Source organism: Nipponia nippon, unplaced genomic scaffold (assembly GCF_047370975.1).
Source record: "Nipponia nippon isolate SJK-2023a ecotype South Korea unplaced genomic scaffold, ASM4737097v1 scaffold_2, whole genome shotgun sequence".
NCBI lineage: Eukaryota > Metazoa > Chordata > Aves > Pelecaniformes > Threskiornithidae > Nipponia > Nipponia nippon.
Window position 1 is genome coordinate 113,527,615 of NW_028262336.1, and position 27,564 is coordinate 113,555,178.

Genomic DNA, 27,564 nt, shown 5'->3' on the forward strand with positions numbered 1-27,564 from the left:
TACCATGATTCCTCTTTCCCCATCACCACGCACTACTGCACCGATGCGGGCCACCTGCAGCACCTCACCCGCAGGCCCCGGCCACGGTCTTCGGCTCTTGACCGTGGGTCTGTGCCACAGCTGTGCCGGGACGGGCACCGGGCCGAGGCGTGAGCTTGGCCGCCTGCCGGGACGGGAAGGCGAGCCCGGGGCAGGGAACGACGGGCCAGGAGGTCCCCGCGCGGTCCCTGCTCTGTCCTTCACTTTAAATGCAGTCACTGGGGGAAAGTCTGGAAACAGCAAGGAGGAATTTTAAATTATGTATTTTTTTTTTCTTTCACAGCAATCTCTGTCTGTACATAAGCTGATACAGGCAGCAATAATTAATAAGCTTTAGAGAATTATTACTTTTTCCTCTTTAAATCCCAGACGAGCTGTTCAGCTGCCGGCTGAACCGCAGCCTAAACCACCGGTGAGGGTCCTCTCCTCCTCAGCTCGGCCTGCGCAGCGCCCGCCCGCACGGGAGGGAAAACCTCTGGGGACGGGAAAGCGCTGGGTTCACGCCCGCGGACACGCGGGGCTGGGGCTCACGCCTCTCTCACACCCGCTTTACCCGGCGGGCCCCGGCTCCCTCAAAGCGCACAGGCTCGGGGCCGGCTCGTCCCGGGCCCGGGGGAGGCAGAGGGGGAGGCGGGAAGGCAGCGCCGGATTCAGCCGCCCGGGGCCAGCCCGGCCCTTCCCGCCCCTCCCTCCGGCGCTGCCCGGCCCCGGCCCCGGCCCCGGCCCCGGCCCCGGCCCCGGCCCCGGCGGGCCGCCCCGCGGGGCGGGGAGCAGGCGGCGGCCGCCGGCGGGGAGCGGGCGCGGGGCCGCGCAGGCCCGGAGGAGGCCCCGGTCCCCGCTCCGAGCGGGCGCGGCCAGCGGGGCTCGGCGGCGGCGGGGCGATGGGGAGCGGCGGGCTGCTGCTGCTGCCGCTGCTGCTGCTGGGCGCCGCGCTGCCCCCGCTGCGGCCGGCGGAGACGGCGGAGCCCGTTAGCGCCGAGCGGAGCCTGGCGTGGGGCCCCGGGCTGGACGCGGGGCTCGCCCTGCCGGTGCGGTACTTCTACATCCAGGCGGTCAGCGCGGCCGGGCGCAACTTCTCCTGCTCCCCGCCAGGTACCGCCGTCTGCTGCGGGGGGGCGCGGGGGGAGACCGGCCCGGGGCAGACCCGGCCCGGGGCTGCCGCTTCCTCGGAGGAGCTGGTCGGAGCTGCCCGCCCCTTCCCCTTTTTCCCTCTCCCTCCCTCCCTTCCCTCTCTCCCTCCCTTCCCTCTCCCCTTCCTCCGCCCCGGTCCCTGGCTGCCCCCCGCCCCGCTCCGCGCCCGCCCGGCCCCGCATCGCCCGGGCCACGCAGGGCCGGTGGCGAGCGGAGCACACGGTCAAACCCCTCCTCTCTTGCTCGCTGCCTCCTTCCGTAGGGCCCTGCGCCTCACCCGCAGCCTCCCCTAAACCGCCTGTGATTTACAGCGGCCAAGCGGCGAGCTCAGACTAAACCAGCGCTCCTGGAGCGGGTGGGGGTACCGAAATCCCGGTGCCCCGCTCGGAGGTGCTAACGGGATTACCTGTCATGCTGCACACAGGCCAGTTGCTTAAGATTTGTGCCTCGGTAAGCACGGCGCTCTGGGCTCCGCTATCCTACTGCCGCTCCGTTAAGAAGGGGTAATTTTCATCTCTTGCTTACCCGGCACAAGCACAGACCGTCCCGGGACACCTCTCCCGAGGGTGGGAACTGGGGTGTCTTCTCGCAGTCCAGCAGTACGCTGCCCATCAGCTGTTTGCTGCAAGTTAATTCCACACGTTCTGTATTAATAGTTTTAATTTAGAACAAAAATAACTTTTGCCTTGCAGATGTCATAATGGAGATAACCCTGAGATAGCCACCCAGTGGGAATCCGGTGTTGCTAATTTATATAGGGTAGAGCTAGTTACTCCGCTCGTTATTATTTACCATTCATACAGATGGTACTGAGGGGATGTCTACCAAGTATGCACGGCCTCTTCGTGTCTTGTAGTTAGAAGGCTGCTGCTTGTGAAATTAAAGAATAGCCATATATCATACAGGTTGTGTCTTCCGTGTGACAGAACCCCAGATACTTCAGGTCTGGACTTTCTCCAGCTGCTGTTGCAAGTCGGTGCTGGATTGCAGCGCAGGTTTGTAATTGCACTGAAGAATGCACCGGCACGCTCGCTGCCGGCGACGCGGAGGCTGATTTCAGCCACACAGGGAGAGCCTTGGGTTCAAACAACAGGCTGCTAAAGGTAAAAAGGTGTGAAGCTCAATTGGATTCTTATGCTAGTTTAAATCCTCCAAGATAAACTGATAGGACGTGGGTACTGAGAACCTAGTTTTGACCTCGGCGTGTTCGTGCATTTATATTAACAAATTCAACGGCTTTGGAGTGTTTCCAGGCCCCGACGCCGTCTGGCACGGAGTGGTCTCCATTCGCACCACGACACTCTGTAGCCTCCAGCCCAAGGCGGTGCGTGCGTGCTGCCGACAGGGCAGGGCTGTGGGCTTGGCCCGTGCTAACTGCTGAGCCATGCCAAGAATTACTGAGGAGAGAGCCAAGGATCCTTTAACAATTTAGCGGTACAGTTAATCATATTCCAGTGCACAAGCACTGTTTACTGTACTCATATAGACACGGGCTATAAATTTCAGTTCTCAAATGAGTTTAAATGTTCAAATTCTATTTGTAAAATGTCGGTAAGAATTGCAATTAATAACACTTACTAAGGCACTGCTTTCCAATATAAACTAACTACATCTCAAAATATCCCTGCTGGGATAGCTAAATAAATCCGCGTTATCACCTCCATTGCACAAACAAGAATACTGTGATCAGAGCAGGCGAGCTGCAATGAAGGCTTCCCATTTCTAAAATTTGTCCAAATCTATTAAGTTGTGTTTTGTGTGGATTAGAATTTCAGTCAAGTAGGTCAGTACTTACTGGTATCCAGTATGAAACTTCTATAGGATAATTAGTAGATTTTAAATCCAGATGAGTTTTCCATGTGTCAGGTCTAATCACCAGAATTCATGTGCGCCATTGCACATCACACAGTAATTTCAGCCTACAGGCTGTAACTTTTTAACCCGTCTTTTTAGGAAGATGTCAAATGATGTGGAATTCACTCTTTCACTCACTGCTGAAAATACAGAACTTACTTTTAATATAAACTGCCTAGATTTTTTCTTTGGATACTTGGATCACCTTACCCTTCTTTTCTGCTAGGTTTTCCCCTAGGTTTAACAACTGCCCACTGTGTCTTTATGTACCATTGACCATGACAGAGTCAGCTGTTAATTGTTCTTCAGGTGATCTTCATACTCTGCTAAGGAATATTTTGAAGGCCCCCCAGGTATTCTTGCAGATTTTATCGGATACGTTCACAGAGCAGTGGCACACTTCTGCCAGCGCTGTGCCAGTGTCGCTAGACAGAGTGCATCTCGGTTACGCTCACCTTCGTACCTGCAGCCCTGCAGGACCTCCCCTCCGGCCTTTTGTTGACCACGATGCCTGGGCTTTTGCGATGGTCACCCACAGCTTCCTACCACGACCTGTATCCCTTCGTTCCTGGATAAAGGCCCTCACATCCGACTCTGTTACATTATACGCTATTCAAAGGAGCCCATTTTGTTAAGTGAACCTCTTTTGTTCAGCTGCCTCTTTATTGGCTCTACCGATTTCGCAGTTTCCATCTGCAAAAGTAACCGGCAATGATTTCAGTAAAACAGTTGAGGAAAAATGCCTTCTTTTCAGATCTTCTAGTTCCTCTTCTGCATACGTGTCAGAAATAGGGTGACTGGGTTTTTTGTTCTTCTCTAACAACTTGCATAAATCAGTACCTTGTTACCCTTTCTCTCTTTCCATCCCTGCATTTCTTCACTCGTTCATCCCTGCATGGAATACTCTTCTGCAAGTACACAAGTGAAAAAGAAATGCATAAAGCAAGTTTCATCATCTGGATTTCTTAAAGTGTCCCATTTTGACTCTGTCTGTATTTTAGTCTCTCTTCAGGACTGGAAAATTATTTTGTACTTAAAATGCTGTCCCAGACAGGTTTTCAGGGTAACACAGAAGTACAAGTGGTGGCGATTCACCAAGGACACATTTTTCTTTTATCATTTCTTTGGATTGAGAGAAGCACAAAAACGTGTGAAACTACCATGGTAACCTTCCTCCGATTTTAAAAAAAGAAATCAGCAAAAAGCTGTCATAATTAAATACTGCAGTAGTACTTAGAGGCCTTGGCCCCATTACGCAATGAATGTTGTAAATCATAAACAAAAATCCTGTTGCCTCCAGTGAATAATTTATACTTACATTAAATATTCAGTCTCCCTTTTCTTCCCCCTCCCTTTCAGTGGGGTTAGCTTCTTCCCGCAGAGCTTCCTTATCAGGTCACTCTTCCCTTATCAAATGCTTTCTGCATCTAAACTGCCATCAACTAAAACTAACGTGTCCTTCAGGTAGGTCCGGAGTTCCTCATGTCTCCAGAGCGGTCAGTACAGAACCAGCTGGGAACGACCCGCTTAGTTATTTCCTGTCAGTCAGGACAAGGAGATCAAATTCATTTTTGACTTGTGATTTCTCAATATTCACTCATTTTTAGGATAACGGAAAACTTTGTTTTCTCTGGTAGGAAATCTCTATACCTGGTTAAAATGCTGTTCTATAAAATGGGTAGAAAGAGGCAAAGGTGTAATACCAACAGAAAACTATTTTCTCTGCGATCCTACCTCGTGACATGCTCTGGATTCGAAGGCTTCTTCATCCAAATAATACTAGGTGATAGTCAGAGGGAGAGGATATTTGGCTTAAATCAGCTGCTTTTAAGTAAGTTGAAAAAGGTGGTTGTGACCGCCAGTGACATTTATCATAGCATCACAGAATGGTTTGAGTTGGAAGGGGCCTTAAAGATCATCTGGTTCCAACCCCCCTGCCATGGGCAGAGACACCTTCCACTAGACCAGGTTGCTCAAAGCCCCATCCAACCTGGCCTTGAACACTTCCATGGATGGGGCATCCACAACTTCTCTGGGCAACCTGTTCCAGTGCCTCACCACTCTCATTGTGAAGAACTTCCTAATATCTAATCTAAATCTTTCAGTTTAAAGCCATTACCCTTTGTCCTATCATTGTGCTCCCTTGTAGAAAGTCCCTCTCCATCTTTCTTGTAGGCCCTCTTTAGGTACTGGAAGGCTGCTATAAGGTCTCCCCAGAGCCTTCTCTTCTCCAGGCTGAACAACCCCAGCTCTCTCAGCCTGTCCTCATAGGAGAGGTGCTCCAGCCCTCTGATCATCTTCATGGCCCTCCTCTGGACTCACTCCAACAGGTCCATGTCCTTCTTATGTTGGGGGCCCCACAGCTGAACACAGTACTCCAGGTGGGGCCTCACGAGAGCAGAATAGAGGGGCAGAATCACCTCCCTTGACCTGCTGGTCACGCTTCTTTTGATGCAGCCCAGGATGCGGTTGGGTTTCTGGGCTGCAAGCGCACATTGCCGGGTCATGTTGAGCTTCTCATCAACCAACACCCCCAAGTCCTTCTCCTCAGAGCTGCTCTCTATCCATTCTCCGCCCAGCCTGTATTTGTGCTTGGGATTGCCCTGACCCATGTGCAGGACCTTGCACTTGGCCTTGTTGGACTTCATGAGGTTTGCATGGGCCCAACCCTCCAGCCTGTCAAGGTCCCTCTGGATGGCATCCCTACCCTCCAGTGTGTGGACTGCACCACTCAGCTTGGTGTTACTGGCAAACTTGCAGAGGGTGCACTCGATCCCACTGTCCGTGTTGCTGACAAAGATGTTAAACAGCGCCGGTCCCAATACCGACCCCTGAGGGACACCACTCGTCACTGGTCTCCACTTGGACATCGAGCCATTGGTCACAACTCTTTGAGTGCAACCATCCAGCCAATTTCTTATCCACCGAGTGGTCCATCCGTCAAATCCATGTCTCTCCAATTTAGAGACAAGGATGTGGTGTGGGACAGTGTCAAATGCTTTGCACAAGTCCAGGTAGCTGACATCTGTTGCTCTTCCCTTATCCACCAACACCGTAACCCCATTGTAGAAGGCCACCAAATTTGTCAGGCACGATTTGCCTTTAGTGAAGCCATGTTGGCTGTCACTAATCACCTCCTTATTTTCCATGTGCCTTAGCGTAGTTTCCAGGAGGATCTGCTCCATGATCTTACCAGGCACAGAGGTGAGACTGACCGGCCTGTAGTTCCCGGGTCTTCTTTTTTTCCCTTTTTAAAAATGGGGGTTACGTTTCTCCTTTTCCAGTCAGCTGGAACTTCACCAGACTGCCACAACTTCTCAAATATGATGGCCCCCGATGAAGCTGATTTACTGGCTGGAATGACTGGAATTCCTTTGTGCTGCTCTTCAGGTGCTCTCCTGCTGCCCTGTGATCCTTCTCCAGGCTCTGGGCGTCTATTGCTGGCACTGTCATCAAACTGGTAGAAGTGGGATGGATTGAGGTTCCCCACCCATGGCAACTTTAGAGGCAGAGATGTCCATTCCTTCGGGAGAGTCATTCATGGAATCCGTTGCCAAATTCAAAAAGAGGGGACTCATTCCTGCATTACGACCTCTGGCAGTATTTAGTTGAATGAGGAACAGAAATTGTTACTCACCTTTGGAGAAATGTGTCTTTGCTCTTATTTGGACTACAGCTCCACACTGTCCTCATGCAGAAGACCATCCATGAGGAAACCAACTCCCTGATGTTTTCTTCTCAAGCCTTTCAAAAGGCTTACCACAGTCTTAGTGTTTGTGCTGGTACTAGGTTCAGAGTCTTCAGAGTCTCTGAAGTCTGTTCACTCTGGTAGAGTGAAAAGCAGATAGCTTGGTCATAAAAATATGGATCACACGAGAGGAAATTAATACGGTGCTGTCCCAGCTGTCTTAGACCTGGGTACATTGTCCTTCTCATTTAATAAAACTGTTCCCAAGTCTTAACCACAGGGGCTTAAGCATTTGCAGTGTCATACTCGTTGGCATTTGTTCATTTTCTCTGTAATCCAAATCCAAGATAAGTCTAATTCCATCAGAATCATTGTGAAGAATGAAAATGAAAATAGTCCTTTTCTTCTGAAGAAGAAGTCTTTCCTGCTGCCTTTAGGAATCCCAGGCCCCTGAGACTAGAGGCAAAGTCTGGCACAAGGAAGACTTACCCTTGGTGGAGGAGGATCGGGTTAGGGAACACTTAAAAATCTGCACATACCTAAGTCTGTGGTGCCTGATGGGGAGCTGGCTGACGTCATTGCAAAGCCACTTTTTATCATCTTTGAAAGATCACAGCAAACAGGAGAAGCTCCTGAAGACTGGAAGAAGCCACATGAAATTCAGTTTTACTGTGAAGGTGGTCAAACACTGGAGCAGATTACCCAGAGAGACTGTGAAGTCCCCATTTGTGGAGGTATTCAAAACTCAACAGGACACGGTCCTGGACAGCCTACTCTGGCTGGCCCGAGCAGGGGGTTGGGCTAGATGATCTTGAGGTCGCTTCCAAACGCAACAATTCCGTGATTCTCGTTATTCTGTGTTTCTCCATTATGTTTCTATTATCAAGTGTTGCGTGGTAGGACATAATCTTGCAGAGAGCAAAGAAGAGCTGAAGGAGGTATTTAGAAAGAACCTGACTACTCTCTGAATAGTTCTGGATATCTGACTCATGGGCAGTTTTGAAACTGTCTGCAGGATTCAGGCTGATTCAAGGTGGAGAAAACAAACGGGGAACTAAAATTCATTGTTTCCCAGAACTTCCTTTGATGCCTATAATTCTTGTGTTATCAGACAGAAGTTTTAAAACAAACATCTTCTCTGTAATATGTAATCACATTTTGGAAAAAGAACTGCCTTAGGATACTTTTGATGCAACAAATACCAGAATGTTTAAAGGGGGATTAAGCAGTCATGGAGAACCTTCACTGAAGACTATTGAAATTATGTATATACAAGTTGTGATTTTTGAAGTCCCTTTGTTGCAGATTTCTAGAAGGGGAAGACAGTAATTTCAAAATTATTCCTCTGTAATTTCCTACTACCTTGCACATCTCTGCCAGTGACAGTAAGGTGCAAGATACTGAGTGGACATGTGGTTTAAAGGTCAGTTTATCGCCTATGATCATACAGCCATTCTTACATCATCATTTTATTTCTACTTTATGCCATCTTGAAAGGTAATCAGTAGCTAGATGTCAAAAATACATGAAGGGGGCAAAAGTATACTTTTCTGCCTCTGATGATGACTCTGTTTGCAGATACACCAAAACAAGCTGAGGAGCTCCCAAATTGGGAGCCAATGTGAATCAATTCTACTGACATACATCCAAGCTGTAGAGATCCCAAGCTGTGAGTGTCTTAGATCTAAACCAATATACCATTCATAGAAATTGTTCTGGAGTTTAAGTCTATTAGCATTGCTTGAGCTATACTTGTACTTGCCCAAGGAAATGTCACACTGTGAAACTCTACTGCTCGTGTGTCCTCAGCCTACCGCCTACGCAAGCAGGGAGGTGTCCATTCATCATTCCTCTGAAAAGGAAGTACCACGTATCTGGAGCAACCTTAACATTCCTGTACTTCTCAGAAGTGCACTTCTGGAAATCATTCTGGCCTGATAGTTAATCAAATGAGGGCTTCTCATGATAGAGCTGCTAGCTACTGAAGACAATATTCTGCATTCCTTACTTGGTGGGAGTGCTCCTTGCCACACTGGCATCCGAAGAAGGAATGAATGCTTGCTTCATTTTATTTCTCTAATATGTTGTCAGATGAAGGTATTCTGACTTGCTTCTTGGCATCTTTAGCTGGAATGGGCTTTGAATAGTAAGAAAACTGAGGGATGATTACAACTAATACACATTTTATATTCTTATATTGGAACACAAAGCAGAAGAGGGGGTGTGTTCAGCTGTGAGAGATTCTTCTGAGGGAGCTGGCAGAGGAGCTTGCCAAGCCACTCTCCACCATTTATCAGCAGTCCTGGTCAACCGCGGAGGTCCCAGATGACTGGAAGTTAGCAAATGTGACACCCATCTACAAGAAGGGTCGGAAGGAGGATCCGGGGAACTACAGGCCTGTCAGCCTGACCTTGGTGCCGGGGAAGGTTATGGAGCAGATCATCTTGAGTGCCATCACGACGGGGGGATCAGGCTCAGCCAGCATGGGTTTATGAAAGGCAGGTCCTGCTTGACTAACCTGGTCTCCTTCTATGACAAGGTGACCCACTCAGTGGATGAGGGGAAGGCTGTGGATGTTGTCTACCTGGACTTTAGTAAGGCCATTGAGACTGTCTCCCACAGCATTCTTTCGGAGAAGCTGGCTGCACACAGCTTGGATGGGTGCACTCTGCGCTGGGTTAAAAACTGGCTGGACGGCTGAGCCCGGAGAGTGGTGGTGAATGGAGTCAAATCCACTTGGTGGCCAGTCTCAAGTGGTGTTCCCCAGGGCTCAGTATTGGGGCCAGTTCTGTTTAATATCTTGATCAGTGATCTGGACGAGGGGATCAAGGGGATCGAGTACACCCTCAGTAAGTTTGCAGATAACACCAAGTTGGGTGGAAGTGTCGATCTGCTGGAGGGTAGGAAGGCCCTACAGAGGGATCTGGACAGGCTGGATCAATGGGCCGGGGTCAACTGTATGATGTTCAACAAGGCTCAGTGCTGAGTCCTCCACTTTCGTCCCAACAACCCCATGCAACGCTACAGGCCTGGGGAGGAGTGGCTGGAGAGCTGCCTGGCAGAAAAGGACCTGGGGGTGTTGGTCCACAGCCGCCTGAACATGAGCCAGCAGTGTGCCCAGGTGGCCAAGAGGGCCAATGGCATCCTGGCTTGTATCAGGAATAGTGTGACCAGCAGGACCAGGGAGGTGATAGTGCCCCTGTACTCGGCACTGGTGAGGCCGCACCTCGAGTACTGTGTTCAGTTTTGGGCCCCTCACTCCAAGAAGGACATCGAGGTGCTGGAGCGCGTCCAGAAGAGGGCAACAAAGCTGGTGAAGGGTCTAGAGCACAAGTCTTATGAGGGGTGGCTGAGGGAACTGGGGTTGTTTAGCCTGGAGAAGAGGAGGCTGAGGCGGGACCTTATTGCTCTCTACAACTACCTGAAAGGAGGTTGTAGCGAGGTGGGGGTCAGTCTCTTCTCCCAAGTAACAAGTGACAGGACAAGAGGAAACGGCCTCAAGCTGCGCCAGGGGAGGTTTAGGTTGGATATTAGGAAAAACTTCTTCACCGACAGGGTGGTCAAGCATTGGAACAGGCTGCCCAGGGAAGTGGTTGAGTCTCCATCCCTGGAGGTATTTAAAGAACGGATAGATGTGATGCTCGAGGACATGGTATAGATGGACTTGGCAGTGCTAGGTTAACGGTTGGACTCGATGATCTTAGGGGTCTTTTCCAACCATGATGATTCTATGATTCTATGAATGATGAAATGCTGGTGATCTTTAAGCACAGGTCAGAGAGATGCCTGGGAAACATCTCTACTCTCATTCTCTTATCCCTGCTTTTCAGTAGCTGGGACTTTACATTTGCAAGACAGTCAGCTGCAGCCCAAAGGTGAACAATTTGTATCCGACTCCTGCATGCTGCCTTCCCACAAGCTGGCAAGTATTCTTTGCTCCTGGTATTTTAACTGGGTTTCCCGTCTTTCTCACTCTAGAGGAGATGATTGTTCCTCAGAGCACTAACTTGAAAACTTAGTATTAAACCTAATCTTTGCTTCAAAATACTTTTAGCCTTTCCTTCTATCTTGTAATCATTATTTTTTATCTCCAGCTATAGTTTTTCCATTTATTAGGTATGTGATGATCAAAACATCTGGTAGGATGATCTTCAATTTTAACAACTTGGTATAATAAAAAAATTTCTAGTGCAAAGTTCAATTAAATTCCATGGACTTAATCCAGTAGAGTTTGTTCTCACCTTTTTTTCATGTATGTGATTCAAATAGCTTAAAGTGCTTTTATCTGTTTTTATTTTCCTCTTTTCAGGAAGAACACAGTTTAAAGTGATAATTAAAGCACTTTCTCCAAAAGAAGTCACCAGAATTTACACCCCTCGCCCTTTGGATAGAAACGATGGCACATTTCTTATGCGGTATCGGATGTACGGGAGTGTCAGAAAAGGGTTAAAAATTGAGATACTTTATGGTGATCAGCATGTAGCTCAATCTCCTTATATTTTGAAAGGTAAGGGTATTTTTTTTATTTAATGTAATGTATGATGGCAGCTACAGAAATGCGATGGACTAATTTACTGCTAGAGGAAGAGGTGGGAAATCCGAGGTTTGTTTGCCCTTGTTCATGTAGGCTCCTCACAAACATTCTCCTTAGACAGAGAAGCGAGCAGTGACAATCTCTATCCATTGCCAAGTTACAGGACCGAGATCCATAAGCATGTAGATTATGGCCTCCGATGCTAAGGTGATGTGTCTGGACATCTCCTCTTCCCTCTTGCATAAGGAAATGGATCTCTTCAGCTTTGGTAGGGAATAAGAGAGCACTGCTTGCATTTTTACTGTTTTCAAGCAGGTATTCACTTAAACATTGTGTTATTTTTATCTAAAGTAGAAAATACTACCTGCAAAAGCAAGGAGTTTGTGTTGTTCCCAACACTTTATAAATCAAATATCTGTGATTTCTAAAAAGTGTGATCCTTCATAGCAACAAAGACAATATTTCTTTAACCAGACAATATTTAACTTTCTTTCCATTAGCCCAGTTTAATTCAGTGCAGGTCTATACTATGGAAGAACTATTTAAAAGCAGGAAAAACAAGGCAAATTATTCTCTCATTCCAGATCTGCTTCAACGTCCTTCTCTTGATCTCAAACGGACAGCTGTTTAGCAAAGAAAAACATCATATAAAGTTGCTTCTTTGGAGAGTCTTGTTTTGGTTCACCACTACTTCTTCTAATCAGAATTTTGTCATTTTTTTAAAAAGAGAATTTCCTAAATACAAACTTAGAAATGTCTTCAAACTGAAAAGAAACTGTCCTGAGTCCTCACGGTAGTGGTACGCCTTCTTTTTGCTGGTGCACTTTTGCCAGCAGCCATGAAACTATGACACAGGACAGAACCGGTTTTGATTAGAAGTCCATGAAATAAGGGCTTTTTTTCATGCTCTACGAGGCTCTTAATTATACCTAAGCTCTCTGCTTCAAAAGGACAGAAAGAATAGTTGACTACACATAAAAGAAAACACCTTATGCCAGAGGTAAAGACTACTGTATCAGAGTTCTGAATTAGGCTAAAATTGAAACTGTAATACCTGAGCCTTGGTAGTTATGGACAGTTAGAACAATTCTGAGTACCCTGTGCGGTTGGTAGGTAGCACAATAATGGAGCTTCATTTTGCAGATTAGTTTTACCCTGATAACAAAAAAAATCTAGTATTTTGATTTCTGAAGAGAGAAGAATGTTGCTGTTTTCTCAACTGCACTGCTAAACCCCAGAAATGTTATAGGGAGGATGATTTCCCAGGAAAACTGTAGAAAACTTGGAATAAAAAATGTCAAGCCACTGTACTGTCTACATTTATACGCCCATGCATTTGGGGACTTATGATTGATGTAGAATCACAAATATAGACCCTCAGTGCTTTGTTTTCTGCAGGACCAGTTTATCATGAATACTGTGACTGTCCTGAAGAAGACCCTGAGATCTGGCAGAACGTTATGTCTTGTCCATCCCAAGACCCCCAGATTACGAAGGACTTCATTTCTTTTCCCACCATTGACCTTCAGCGAATGCTTAAGGAAATCCCAACAAAGTTCAGTCAAACAAGAGGTGCTATTGTTCATTACACTATTCTCGATAATCACATCTACCGTCGCTCCTTAGGGAAGTATACAGACTTCAAAATGTTCTCCGATGAAATGTTCCTGTCACTGGCAAGAAAGGTATCAGTTTCAATCATTTATGACAGTTAAGTCACATTCTAATATGGCAATACTGCTTTTGTTGTTGTATCTTCAGATTTATCGTTCCTGAAGCAAGATTTGACTTTTGTTTTTTCATCAAGACGACAGAGTATCTTATGGATAATGGGGGGGGGCTGAGCTTGACAGTAATGAAATTGCTAGGAAAGCTGCAGGGGCTAAGGCCCGACTCTGCGAGCCTTTTCATGGCCTCTCTGAGTGTTCCTTTCATACTTGCTTGTGGGGCAGAAACTTGTAATTCATACCTTAAACTCGGCTAAATCTGTTAACTATCTATATCTAGTACGTTTATTGATTCTGCATGACATCAGAGAACTGAGGAATATATGCAAGAGTGACAAACAGCTTCTATCTTTTTGTTATTATCCTTTCTTGGGTATGCATTTAGGTTCGTCTTCCTGATGTGGAGTTTTATCTTAATGTTGGAGATTGGCCAGTTGAGTATCGGAAAGTTAATGATACACCCGGTCCTATACCTGTCATTTCATGGTGTGGCTCTGTGGATTCAAGAGATATCGTCCTTCCAACGTATGATGTAACCCACTCGACTCTTGAAACCCTACGTGGAGTCACAAATGATCTCCTTTCTATTCAAGGAAATACAGGTAAATTAGAGATCATGGATTTAAAAAAAGAATTTGTAAATTCCATCAAAGAAGCAAGTTCCATTCAGATCATGTGTTAAAGTCTTCAGTTCACAAGTGCCTTAGGATGTCTGTTAGTACAAGCAGGTTAGTCTTTACAGATTGTAACCACTTCGAACACTGCTACTAAGCAGGTGTTTAATATGGATTTAGAGCCAAAATTTAAGAAGTCCAGTTTACAATAATGGTGAATTTTAACTTAAAGGTAACCAGAAGATAGCTATTGTGACCTGTCAAAACAAAAGTACATATAATTAAAAGGCCTTTCTCCTCCTTCAGTATGTTCCTTCTAATCAAACAGTAATCCTTTTCCTGACAGTGATGTGGCCCAATGTCCTGTTTACATAAAAATGAATTTGAATCCTGAAAGAAGTAAACTAGTACTATGCTGCAGCCTCTTTCAAATAAGAAAATATTGCCTGTATAAAAAAATACCTCAGAGTGGGATCTTCTGAATTGTTTTTCTAGCTTGGAAGGAAGAGTCAGTTTTACTGACAGGCATCTTCCTCCCCCCCAGGAAATACATGAATACTTAGGGATCAGACAAATGGCATGAACAATACCTAAGGAGCAAAACTTGAGTGAGGAGGTATTTCTTTTTATTTGATTAGTTCACAATTTCTCTTTTCTTGATTAGTTTTTATATTAAATATTTTAATTAAATGATCAGTTTGAAGCACTCTGTGTTTACTGATTTAGTACAGCTGCTTCTCCAGTTAGGAGATGACAAGAGCCCACCTCACTTTAGTAGGTGCTTTAAGGAAATTTCCAGCAGAAGGATGAGGAAGGACATATTTAATGTTTTTAAAAGCAGGCAGTAAGCGGAGATGAAGTCTTTCAGGCTCTTGCTAAGATCTTGAGAACACAGTATAGACATTTTTTTTCCTTTTTAACTCATCGTTAAGTGATTCCTCAAAGACCTAACTAAATTGTTGGGTAACAGAAATGGATTTTACTGAAGAAATTTTGGTTACTGTGGCAGGCTTTATGAATGGAGAATTACTTTAATTATTAGTATTTTACTTACATAATTTGATTATAATCCCTTATGTAGCTTTCAAGATATTTCAAGTTATTTAAATATAAAATTGCTGAGTGAAAAAGCAATTCTCTGATTTTCCTTTTATAAGTAAGTGGCTTGGTTTCTCATCCCAAAATTCAAGCCAGAACTGGAGTTTAAATCCTGTGATTAATAAGTGATTATGGATTCACTACGAGAAATCATGTCTGTTTTACCGTGTCTCTGAGTGTAATGCCACTGTCATAGCAAGTTCCTTATTTGCACTAGACATATCACAAACATTTCATTACTATTTGCTTTTACCTTATCACTCAATGCTCGTAGGCCCGTTCTGGGAAAACAAAACTGAGCGAGCTTTATTTAGAGGTCGAGACAGCCGAGAAGAACGTCTCCATCTTGTCAAGTTATCCAAGGAAAATCCAGAACTACTAGATGCTGGAATAACGGGATATTTCTTCTTCAGAGAAAAAGAAAAAGAGCTGGGAAAGGTTCAGCTGATGGGCTTCTTTGACTTCTTTAAGGTAGCAAGCAAATTACAGTCTTGGATTAATTTTGCTGTCAAGTTCTTAGCAACTGAAAAGACAAGGCTTACTTTTGCTAATTCCATTCAGTAAACAAAACAATTATGCTACACTGGGAACACTGATCCATGTGTGGTAGATAGACCACCTGTAACCAAAGTCACAGTGCGGCACACTTCTAAAGAAAGCCGCTATACTTTTGTCATGGAGTCCCTTAGAGAGAGTTCTTGGAGATTTTTTTTTCTAATAGATTGAGAAATTGGATTTCTCACCATCAAGGTTTCTTTTATTTGGGGTAAATAGGAAAAAAATGGACACAACTTGTGTCCATTGCAAGTACATTACAGGTGTCAGAAAGAGTCCTTGTAGTAACAAGTTAGAAAAATAGATGGGTGTTTTTGTTGCACTTTAACACACAAATTCCACTGCAACAGAGGTATAAAAAGTAAAGGGGACAGAGTCCTGTAAAAAGCAATTATAATATATGGCAATTGACATTCTGTTCCATTAATGTATCAGAATTGTTATTGTTATTGTTCCATTAATGTATCAGAAATGCCGTAACAGCCAAGAGCCTCTGCCAGAGCAGTACATTCATGGTTAATTTTACATTAACATTTCAGATTATTTTGTATAATACTATGTTTCAGATTATTCTACATAATAATATAATTTTAACTCAGAGTAAATTTACTCTTTTGAATTTAAGTGTAGACTAGTTTTATTCCCTTCCCAGCTCTAACCCTTGCTCTATCCCAGGACACTTTAATGGAATACCCATCAGGCAGTTTATGGGACACAAAGGTTCTTGACTGTCCGTCTTGGGTTGAAAACAAATCCTTTCTCCATTATGTTATCCAGAACACCACGAAACTACACCTGCTTAACACTAAAACAGGTTTGAAGATGAGAATTAATAAACACAATTACATCTTGCCTGTGAAAATAATCTTTTATACAGTCAGTGCTCCTATTCCGATTCAAAACATTTCACCTTTTTTTCCTCTATCTTCATACTGTAGTACAAATACCAAGTGAATGTAGATGGGACCGTAGCAGCTTACAGGTTTCCATACCTCTTGCTGGGTGACAGCCTCGTATTGAAGCAAGATTCCCAGTACTACGAACACTTTTATATTGGATTAAAACCTTGGAAACATTATGTTCCAGTTAAGAGAAACTTAGAGGACTTGCTAGAGAAAATAAAATGGGCTAAGGTAAGTTCCATTACTAATTCAAGTTCAAAGTGATAAACAAACATGTAAACAATTTATCTTACTACTCTCCTCTTTTTGTACTTCCACATACATAGTTTGTATGAACTCTATTGAGATCCTGCGATAAATGAAGTACATTTTGTTGTTAGTATAAGATGGAAAGGCCTTAATTCAAGTAACCATCTCTACTCAGGAAAATACTTAATTCATTTTAGGTATGTGCGGAAGTGTTTCATGAGTCAGAGCCTTACTATACTGACTAATGCAGGTAATTTTCAAAGAAACGCCCAGAATCCTAGATACTACTTAATTAATTCTACGGCTTGTTTTAGGTCCTGACTAGAACAGAAGTCATTGCACGTTCTGTTTGAATGTACAAAAAATCGCTGCTCTGTAACATGCTCAGAATGAGAGGCTGGGATTCTGTAACCAAACAAACCGATATAATTGTGTGATTGAAAACACCATTTGTGCTTTAAGTTTAGCTATTAGGTGAAAAAAAACATAGGAAAAGTTTCTGTTCTGAGAGTTCTGTAGTTCTTCATAAAGGATCAGATGAGAATACTAAAAGCTTTGAAATATAGACCTAAAAAACTTGAGAGTAAGTACACGAACTCAAGCAGAGTTATTTTTAAAAGGAAGACATTGAATTGCATTGCATAGGAGAGGACAAGAGCTAAAGCTTTGTCTTCTGTAAAACTGAGTATGTGTGGGAGATGTCAGACCTGATTTTGAAGCAGCTTGGACAAAACAGTAGAGTTTTCAAAATCGTACAATTATCCATGAAAGTTGTTATTGATAGCCCTACGGTACCAGTTGTGGCCATAAAAGCAATCCAGTATTTAAAAAAAATCTGCAATTTAAAGTGTGCCTTTGCAGTCTACCAGTAATTGCACATAAAGTTGCAGATTCGAATAGCCCCTTTAATAAAACTTCTGATGCCAGCCAGGCTGTGAGTAACTCACTGATTGCTCTCTTCTTCATTCGTTTCATCTCAATTTTCCAGGAAAATGATGAAGAAGCAAGAAAAATTGCTAAAGAAGGACAATTAATGGCAAGAGAATTACTTCAGCCTCACAGGCTTTACTGCTACTATTATAAAGTGCTCCAGGTTAGTACAATAGATCACTGTATTACTTTCCCCCAACTGCTACTGCTACCGATGCTACAAATTTCCTATTCAGTCCTTACTTCTATCAATAGCAGACATGGTTCATATTATTCATAGCTCAGTCTGAAGAGCTTTGCTAAAACTTGCTTCATCATTAAAGAGGCAACCTGACATAACAGTTGTTTTACAGAATCAGAGATTTTATTTTTTTTATCCCCATCCCCACAGTCAGACCTGTTTTCAGTGTCACTTGGTATGTGGTTTCTAATAGACGTAGGAGATAATTTGTACACAACTGTCTTCCTTTTTCCCTTCATACTTATCCCCTCATGAGCTACTCCACTGTATTACAAAGCACTGAATACACGGCAAAAAAATTCCGGAAGTATGGCTAGTAGAGTGGTAAGGGGTGAAGCAGGCCAAATAGTCATTGCTTCCCTAGGAGATGCCAGTCTCTAGTGAAAGAAGTTTCTGTTCTCTGAAAGCACTAATTTCTTTTTCCTGTTTTGCTGTGCAGAGTTAGGTCGCCACTGCTTCAGCAGCCACAGGTTGACAAAAAGTTTGGAACTGTTCAGTGTACAAAAATGACAGCATTATCTGCATAAAGTGGTTAGAGGCACAAATAATGACAATATTCAAATTACCATTAATATTAGGACAGGGGAAAACATTAAAGGAGGTTTTCAGAGGCAACGTAGCCTATTTGTACGTGTGTTATAAAGACACCTTGTAAACAGGTTGTAAACAATGACATAAGGAGCCTGGATAAAGGCAAGCTTGTGAGTGGAAGGGAGGAGGAAAATTCTGTTTCATGAATTATACGTTGGTGCTCACAGCATTCTTAAATGTTGTTTACATATTTCAGAAATATGCCAAACGCCAAGCCAGCAAACCTGAAATACGGGATGGAATGGAACTTGTACCTCAGCCTGATGACAGAGACTCAGTATGCAGTTGCCACAGGAAAAAGCCTTTAAGGGAAGATCTATAACTGTACCGGATAGAGAAAATCACCCACTTACAATGCAAGAATTTAAGTAGGAATTAAGCTGTGAAATCTAAGACACTTATGCACTAGCAAACATTCTTAGTTATGTATTCTTCTTGTATTTACATATCCTTTTTCACACTGACTCTGATCTACAACGTTGGTTCCCACAATTTTGCCTCCATGACCACCACCAGGCAGATGCTGAGCCTGTAATGGGGAGCATCTAGGGGATTTGTTTGATGTACTGCATGATCAGGAAGAAGAGCACAGTGCTGCTCGTGTTCCAGCTGGGACCTAGTTACCAAAGTTTTATGAGGAACCAGTCATCCACAAAAGATCTTCCATGAGTCAGTGCAAGTTATTCTAAAGGAGCATTTGCAACATGCTAAAACAGTGCTATGATTTCTTCACAAAGTTTACCTCAGTGTTAGACTGTTTCTTGTATACAAAACAATTTTCTAACTAGACAAAGAAAATGAATATTTGAGATTTACAGATATCAAATCTGGTGTTGCTTTGAGATTGTTTTGTGGTCTATGAATAGAGAACATGATATAATATTTATCAGTTTCAGAGGAAAATGGAGAGGAGGGGGAGAGATCAGAATATTTTTATAAGCACCATGGCTGTGAATCACCAAAATTAAATGCTGCTTTAAAGCAGATGGTGTAGCTATCAGTCACAGTGCTTTGAGTGCCAAGACAACACTCTGAAGATCTGTTCCCTGCCAATGACCATGACTGTGAACATAAGCACAGATCCACAAAAGGACTTAGGAACTTCAGGTGAGGCCAGGTGAAATACGGGTGTTTTAGTTCAACAATACGTCTACAGTATTCTAGGCTACTTGAGTATTCACACATCTGAAATTTGTTAATAGAGTTTTAGACCACCTAGGTTTCACTTCTGTGTAGAGCTAAGGATGCCACCATCTTTTTCACTTGGGTTCATGAACTACTTTTTCCTGTGCCTAAGTCCCCAGAGGGGTCTTAATCATTTTCTGAATTTAGATCATACCTAACCTTATACTGAGATCAGACAGCAGATCAGACTTCATTGTTTTCGTTCAAGCATATGACAGAAAAATGCATGCTGTGCTTGTAGTAGTCTAGGGGTTAGAGACCATACTAAGCAACTGGGAAGCCAGTTGTCCTCCTTGGTTTGATTCAAAGCCATTTTTCCAGAGAGTGCCTTAGCTCCAGACTGGAGAAGAGGTCTTCAGGTCTTCCACTGAAGTTGTGCAGCCAGGAAGCTAACAATACAAAATTCACAAGGCCAGAAGGAGCTGGTCATACCATTGCAATAAAGTGTGCCTTTGGGTGGGGCGGAGGAAAAATCCTAGTCCTGGATGTGGCTCCCAATACCTCTGTTGATTTTTACGCAAATTTGTCTACTTCAAAATGCATAAACAGTCCTGGGAGGAGACACCAATGCCAATACCAAGACCAATGCCCACAAGCACCCATTTCTGTCCTCTGCATTTTTGTCTTGGCTAACGTAGTCTGCCTGAGCAGCTTCCTACTCGGCTACACTCAGATAATGTCTTTCATGGATACCAAGTTCTCCCTACGCAAAAAGGAATGGAAACGTCTTAGGACTGTGGACTCATCTAATTGCTTAGGTGCCCAAAGTTTAGTGCTCTACACGTTATGCGGGCTTCATTCTTGGTTCTACACTGCGGGTTACTCTCATAAAATACATAAAACAAAATTTCTGCAGTAGAACGGGAAGAAAGACTCGATTCTTCAGTATGCTAAATATGGAAAGAACTTCAGGTTTCTAAAGAGGTTAATGCAACTGTCCGTCAGTCATTTATTACATTATGCCAGTTAAGAAAAACCTGGAACATGTTGCTCCACCCATCATCCTCTTTGTTCTGGTACTAACACTAATATACATAGTGGCTGTATTTTTATTTAGCACGACAATCAGTCCTAGAACTTCAGACTATAAATATATGTTCAGTTTATCTGACATAAAATTTTCTGCATCAAAATTCAGGAACAGGGTTCCATTGCTGAAGCTGACACTTAAAACTAAGTATGTGCTCCTCTTTCCTTCTCTGTGTACAGTCCTTTTTACTATACGATATGATCTTATTTTGTGATATTATCCATTATACCATGTGCATTTTATATTCACCAGTATTTATGGAAGTGGTGTGCTCGGCAAAGGCAATGTGTGCTCAACAAAGTTGAAGCAACAAAGTTTTCCACGTCTCACACATATATTTCAAACCAGAAGTCCAAAAATTATGTGTTTATATTTAAAAAAATGGGAGGGAACAGGGGGAGTCACGATGAATACCTTAGGGTTCTTTGGAAATACTTGCGTAGGAAAACTTGCCTGGCTTGAAACAGAAGTCTTTCAAACTGGAAGAAGAATCAGATAAAATTTAAATGGTCATGAATACAAATAAATGAATATTTCACCCCTTCTTTCTTCGCTTATAAAAAGGGAAAAAAACTATTCTAAATTCTTCTCTGTCAGAAAAAACCTCCTTGCTTTTGTAATAAGCATCCGTTCAAAGCAAAGACTAGTTTGTCACAGAATGCCTTTCAGATGCTTTTATAGCTTAGAGGCAAGAAATATCCTGAAAAATACGAATACATTCATCTTCCTGCCAAAATTAAAAAACAGTAGAGACATGGTAGAACTTTCATTAAAAGTGCTTAGTCATTTGAGAAAATCTGGTTCAATTTATAACTACAGATCTTCCACAGATAAAAGAAGGTAAGGCAAAGCCTCTCTTCTTTCCATGGGTGGTACTATATGCAATTTAAATTGTAATAAAGAGCAATCGTAACAATTGCCCCCCCAGGCCAGAAAAGATATATTTTAGTTTGATGACAGGATGATATTCATTGGCCTGGTGTGTTACAGGAATTGCTAAATATTCAGTAAAACCTGTTTGTACAAGTAAAGTGTAATACATGTATTACACAGTATTTTTAAGCGACGCACATACACTAGAGTTTCTATTATTCTGTAGTAATTCTTGAACAGCAACTGAGTAAATCTCAGTACCACAGTACTGAATTTTGCTACAGTAATTTCGGTTTTTAATGCACAACATAGGATTTAATATAGAGAGTAAAATATGTCCTGTTTTCATCAATGGTGGTAATTTTTAACACACTGTACAACTTATCACTGATGACGGAGACTGTTAAGGCCTTTACTTAAGGTTCCTTATTTTCAGATCCCTATAACCTTAACAGTCGTTTCATACAGTGAACACTCCAGAAAATTAGTCCTTTTATGTTGTCATATATATGCCCTAATATATTTGGGCACCCACATTTGGAAATACTCGCCCAACCTCAATTTCATCTTGAAATGAGAACTAGTAAATCATGATCTGTTGAAATAAAGGAGATGATATAAATTCAGTACATTTTTAGACCATATTTTTTGAGATTTACCTCAAGATAACTAATATACTAGTTTCATGACAGTATTGTGCCAGGTCCACCTTGTAGATTCGTAATTAAAAAAAAACTATAATCAAAGCTTGCCTGATGGAATGTTAGATTCAAGCATCCATCCTGGGAAGCATACGCCCGACATTTATTACATTAGAAAGTAAATTATTTAGTTAGGGAGGAGAGCTGACAGGGAAAACATACATCACCTGTTCGAGCACGTTTGAGAAGCTTGCAAAGAAATGATAATAAGGAAAAGAAGCATTACATAAACCTAGGATAGTATCAGCTCCTTTACTACTTCAGTTTTTCAAAAGTGTTCTCTGTAAAGGCAGTGACGAAGTGCAAGATTTTATATAAGTATATTTTGTTTAAGTTCACAGGATTTAACCACTGGAATCTTCTTGCCTGTGAACACTTTTATAGCATTTTAATGAGGCTGTGTGAGTACTAATGCTTGGCTTTTGTTTTGAGTTGTCAATAATGTAAGAAAATCTATACTGTAGAGAGTTATGGCACTAATTTTGTATTTTGCTGTAAGAATAAGGGAAAAACGATTCTTTTGTATGTCTGTGAAGTCATTTGAGACACCTATAGCACGTACCTTAATCGAGTCCCATCATGTGAGTGGTGATAAGCAAGCGGTGTATTATCAAAAGTGTGGCCAGCACGTCAAGGGAGATGTTTCTTCTCTCCTGTTTGGCAGTTGTGAGACTGCAACTGGAGTACTGTATTCAATTTTGGACTCCTCTATACAAGAAATACATTTGACACAGCGGAGCAGATCCAGCCGAGGACCACCAAGGTGATAAAGGGGTTGTGGGGTGCATGAAGTACAAGGAGAAGCTGAGTGAGCAGGGTTAGGTCAGCCTTAAAAAGGGAAGGCAAGGGAAAGATTACCTTGCCGAACTCTAAAGGGAGGGTGTAGAAAAGATGAAGCCCGACTTCTCAGAGGTACACAGCAGAAGGCCTGCAACAACAGACACAAGCTGCAACATGGGAAATTCCAATTAGATAAGGGAAAAAAAATCTTCACACTGATATCCCCAAGGAGATTACGCTTGGCCTACATGACCTCCAGATGTTCATTATTCTATGAACTACACTTTGGTCATACAACAAGCATTTATCTAGTCACACAGCAGGAGGATAAAAACATCCAGCTCTTGAGTGTCTCCAAGAAGCAATGTAGCCTTTCTGTGCTGACACTTTTGACACTATTCATGTTTATGTCTCCCTTGATAATATTGACTAAGTTTTGCAGCTATTTTAACGTTGGCTTACAAGGCTATAAAATTATATATTAATATTACATATTATTACCATATATTATCACAATATATCATAGTCATGCGGTACACAGAGGATTCGACAGAAATAGGATACATTGATTTGGCATTACATGCTTGGACTGATTGGAAGTGCAAGACCTGCTGTTTCAAGAAGCTGAATGTACACTTTACATGTATGAGACAATTACAAAAGATTTTGAGTACAGTTATGAATCATCAAGGTAATTAATTTTAAGTAGTCAATGGGAATATTAATGTACTTTAAAAGTTATACATATACTTAAATGCCAGCATACTCTGCAGGCCACTGGTGAGTGAGCATGACATATTCCCATCCCACTCCCAACACTAAAAAAATCAGTCAGGATCCATCTGTACCACAGATTTGCAATGTAGCATAGAGATACTCAAGACAGCTCAGCAGAGGAGCGTACCTGAAATAGGACAGAGCTTCACATGGTTACCTTCCTGCTGAAAACCTGTGGAATACATTCTTCTGAATGGAACCTGTCTAAAAGCCGATTATTCAAGCTATACTTGTGAGACTCTAATTTCCACTATAGCTTATGCGACTCAGACAGGTTGTTTAGCATTAGCAGATGTTGTTGCTTACCTTTGAGTCAACAGTAACCACGCTTCCAGCTACTCTTTATCTCTCAAAATGTCCAGCCAAGTTGTTACACCACTCCAACTGTAGAGATTGCCACCTTATGACTGATAGCCAGGATAAACCAAAATGGTTGCTACCAAGTTAGCATCCTGCAGGTCCAACACCTGATTTCATCTTGCATGTTACTCTCTCACTGTTGCAACAGAGAAAGATTTGAGTATTTTATTAACTTTAACATGGAAATCTGCTGACAGAGTGAAAATGGTTTAGAGCGAAAATTGGTTTTTCCGTGATGATGTTTTTGCTCCTATGCTCAAAACCAGCTGCTACCTCAGGAAGAAGGTAATTTTGTCAGTACAGTTCATTTCATTTAATGATTTTTTTTTTTTTTAATTACAAACAATAATATCCCAAACCAAACCAAAAACACTCTGCTGGTAAAAGTTATTACTCTTTTAAAGAAAGATGGCTGCTTTGGTATATTCTTTGTAGTGAAGGCAAAGCATGAAGTGAACTTTATAAGCAAAGTAAGTTTAAAGGGATACTTCAGGAATAGTCTATACTGTATTACTGTACACGAATAGTGAACTCCAAGATTAGATAACTGACAACAGTGAAATTAAGAGTCAAGGTTATACAATCAGATTTTATCTGCTAAAATATAAGATACAGAAGAATCAAGAAAACATCATATCTCTGACATAACCACTCAAGCAAAATCCTATACAGAGATTCAACTCATTCTGGCAGGTGTCCTTAAGATAGTTTACTTATGCTGTTTGGTAAGGTGAGTTATTAAAAAAAAGTCAGGAATGTATGCTGTTGATAGAAGCTGCATCTCTGCCAATAAATTCTGCTTTCTTCTGTCCTATGAACACAGCTACTTTGATGTAGACTAACCCCTGCTGACCAACTCCAGCATGCCTTTTCACACCACAACCATTCCATCTTATTTACAGACTTTGGTGTTTCCTCTATTCCCTGAAAGATTCACTTGTGTTTGTAAGGCAATCAACAGTCACACTGATTCAAAACTTCCTGTAACTGAACCTGAAAAGTAGGTTCAAAAGTGCAAATTTGAAATACCTGATGTGTACTTAATGATAATTATCTTTTCACTCTTAAAAAAACCCAGGCATTTAAAGATGGTATAGATCACATAGATATGACTTCATAACATATTGTAAATATTTGGCAATACTTAAATGCAAGTAGTAGTACATATATAAGATGCAGAATAATTCTGGGCATTTCTTATGAAATAGTTTCTAAATTCTGATTACCTGCAGGAAAAGAAATTTTCCTGTGATAAAATGTTGTATCAAATAAAATATATTCCCAAGGATCCAGAAAAACTGCAACTTTTCCCTGACTATTAATAATACTATACGTACAGTGAATCATTCACTGGAATTAAGATCATGGTCATTGCTATTTACTCTTTTGCAAGATAATATATTTCACTCATCACAGTTCCATTCCAATCACAGAGACACACACTAGCTATTGGATCTTTTGTTTTAAAGTTTAAGAGAGACACAGGAAAATTCGCTTTTCCCTGTAAAACTTGAACTGATCAACTCAAAACAGGCAATCTGTGCACTGAAAGATGCCAATTTGAACGAGGTCTCCTCTAGGGACAGTTACTATCATACACCTGTTCGTGAACGAACTGAAATGAAATCTTGGGGAAGTCCTTCATGAACAAACAGCTCTAAGTACCATTAGCAAACAAATTCAAGCATTTACTTGAATCCAATGATCCAGCTACCCTCATGAGCAGCAGGTGTTTTCTCCATTCCAGTCACAAGACAGTATTACTCCAAAGCCAAGCAATTCTTCTGCTCCTAAGTTATCACCTTCAACCTTCTCAAGCAACTAGGGTCCACTATCAAATGCGTTTGCTATATTAATTTAATATTAAGTTACACCCTGCTTTGATGACATGCACTAATGTGTAATAGTTGTCCAACTGGATCTGTTAAGTAGGTTACTAGGTGCAGTTGTCATCAGTTCCTTGATGGATTATCTTGTTAAGGAAGCCATTATAAAATCACTTCTGATGGGGAATACAAATGATATTCACACAGAAAGGCCAAATTCTGGTCCCATTAGCGTAAATGGCATAGGATTTTTGCTGAGTGCATTCATATTTGTAATAAAAAATAAGGTCTAGAAGGCTATCTGATCCAATGAAAAAATTAAGTGAGGGAAAAGCACTTTCTGTTCATGGGCAAATGAAAAATTAGCTTGCATAACTTTGGGTTTGAGACACAGGACATCTTCTAAGACTAACTAAGCAGTTTCCGATTTCTAGGGACTTAATACCTTGACAAGTTGTCCCCTAAATAAATTCCCTTGAATCACTCCATCATTTGTCAAGACTAGCCAAAAACCTAAAACAAGTAAATTATATGCAAAACTGGCAAAGTTATGGAGAAGAAACTTTTATTGCTTGCCAGTTAGGTTGATTTCTTATTGTTATACCATCAAGTACTATGTTAACAATCTATGCCCAGATACAAAGAGCCTAATGAATGTGGCTGATAAACTATGTAATTTTCAGGGCAACAGGAGCAACATCAATTCTCAATAAACTCGTGAAATTGGCCCTTGACAATTACATCATATCAGATTGTAGTCTCCTACATGTTTCTGAGAACAAAACGGTCTGTTTCTAAGGAATTCTCAGTTCTATAGAAAAAGAGAAAATATGTAATGATACTGGTCACTTAAGTAACCCAATTTAATAAGTAACTGAATAAATCCAGACATTTTCTGGGGCTTCTTGCTTAAAATGGTTTGACTTTTACTGCAAAACTGTGTTAATTAACCACTTTACTAATTTTGGACTTTCTGAAGTGGATCACTATGCTACATTGTGCCAAGTTAATAAATGGTTAAAATCCCTTTCCCGTAACCCAGTGATTTCATGGGAAATAAATATTTTCTGATTAAATAAATATATTCTGATAGTGCCCAAAGACTTAAAATGGGTTGCCTGAAAAAGAAGACCGAAAGAACTAAGCTAAGGCCCTCTCTCACACAAGAAATATCGTATATTGGACTGAATCAAAACCCATAAAGTTTCTCTTCCCCTTCTTGAAAAATCATCAATTCATGAAGAATCAATTGTTCATTGACTGCTGAGACAGACTTCCCTTTGGGAAAGAAAACAAGCAAAGCAAACAAAACCCAAGTGGCAAAATTAGTGCTCCCAATGTCACAGGAACACTTGCTCCTGGCATGGAGCTGGCAGATACTCCCTTGGTTAGCGTCTCAAGATCCGAGAGCCATGACGCCTCTCCTGGCATTTCCCTATTACCAAGCAGAATTCACTCATAGTAGAGAAACTAGCCCTGTATTTTCAGTTAGATTAGCACTTATTACAGGGTCCTCTCCCTTCTTCCAATGAACAATGTCATGTATTTATCTTTATAGCTCCCTATTTGTATAATAATGTACATACATTTGTATTCTTCCTATATCGTCAAACTACATACTTGTCTGCATTTAGCTTTGCATTTTAATTTAATATGAAATTACACATAATTACTTTCTGTAATAAATTTTAATTTGGAGTACTGATGAAGATGAAGGCCTCTGGCAAGATCTGGCTCTTAAACTGGCCTGAGCACCTTTCAAAAGCTATCTTGTGAGTTAGCATAGTTGGCCCTACTTTCAAACAGAATTCATATTACTTACAGAGCTTTTTGATCACTGTTTCAAAGTCTTCGTCTTTGAAACCAAGTTGCAACGTCA

At 42.0% G+C, this 27,564-nt stretch overlaps 1 protein-coding gene and 1 long non-coding RNA gene across 3 annotated transcripts; one reads left to right on the forward strand and one right to left on the reverse strand.

Moving 5' to 3' along the window:
• The first annotated feature begins 845 nt into the window (after positions 1–845).
• POGLUT3 (protein O-glucosyltransferase 3) lies at positions 846–22,466 on the forward strand. Its single transcript, XM_087756900.1, has 8 exons — positions 846–1,131; positions 11,022–11,219; positions 12,645–12,931; positions 13,359–13,575; positions 14,960–15,156; positions 16,179–16,373; positions 17,380–17,484; positions 18,350–22,466. Exons 1-8 carry the CDS (start codon positions 921–923, stop codon positions 18,473–18,475), a joined length of 1,536 nt encoding a protein of 511 aa, XP_087613026.1. The 5' UTR covers positions 846–920; the 3' UTR covers positions 18,476–22,466.
• On the reverse strand, positions 20,763–27,227 carry LOC148055927 (uncharacterized). Of its 2 annotated transcripts, XR_015704628.1 has the most exons (4): positions 23,806–27,227; positions 22,801–22,889; positions 22,505–22,650; positions 20,763–20,847 (listed from the first exon to the last, which is right to left on the reverse strand). It is a non-coding gene; the product is annotated as an uncharacterized LOC148055927 (long non-coding RNA). The 2 variants fall into 2 exon arrangements; XR_015704627.1 differs by having other exon boundaries at positions 22,505–22,889.
• Positions 27,228–27,564: the final 337 nt, after the last annotated feature.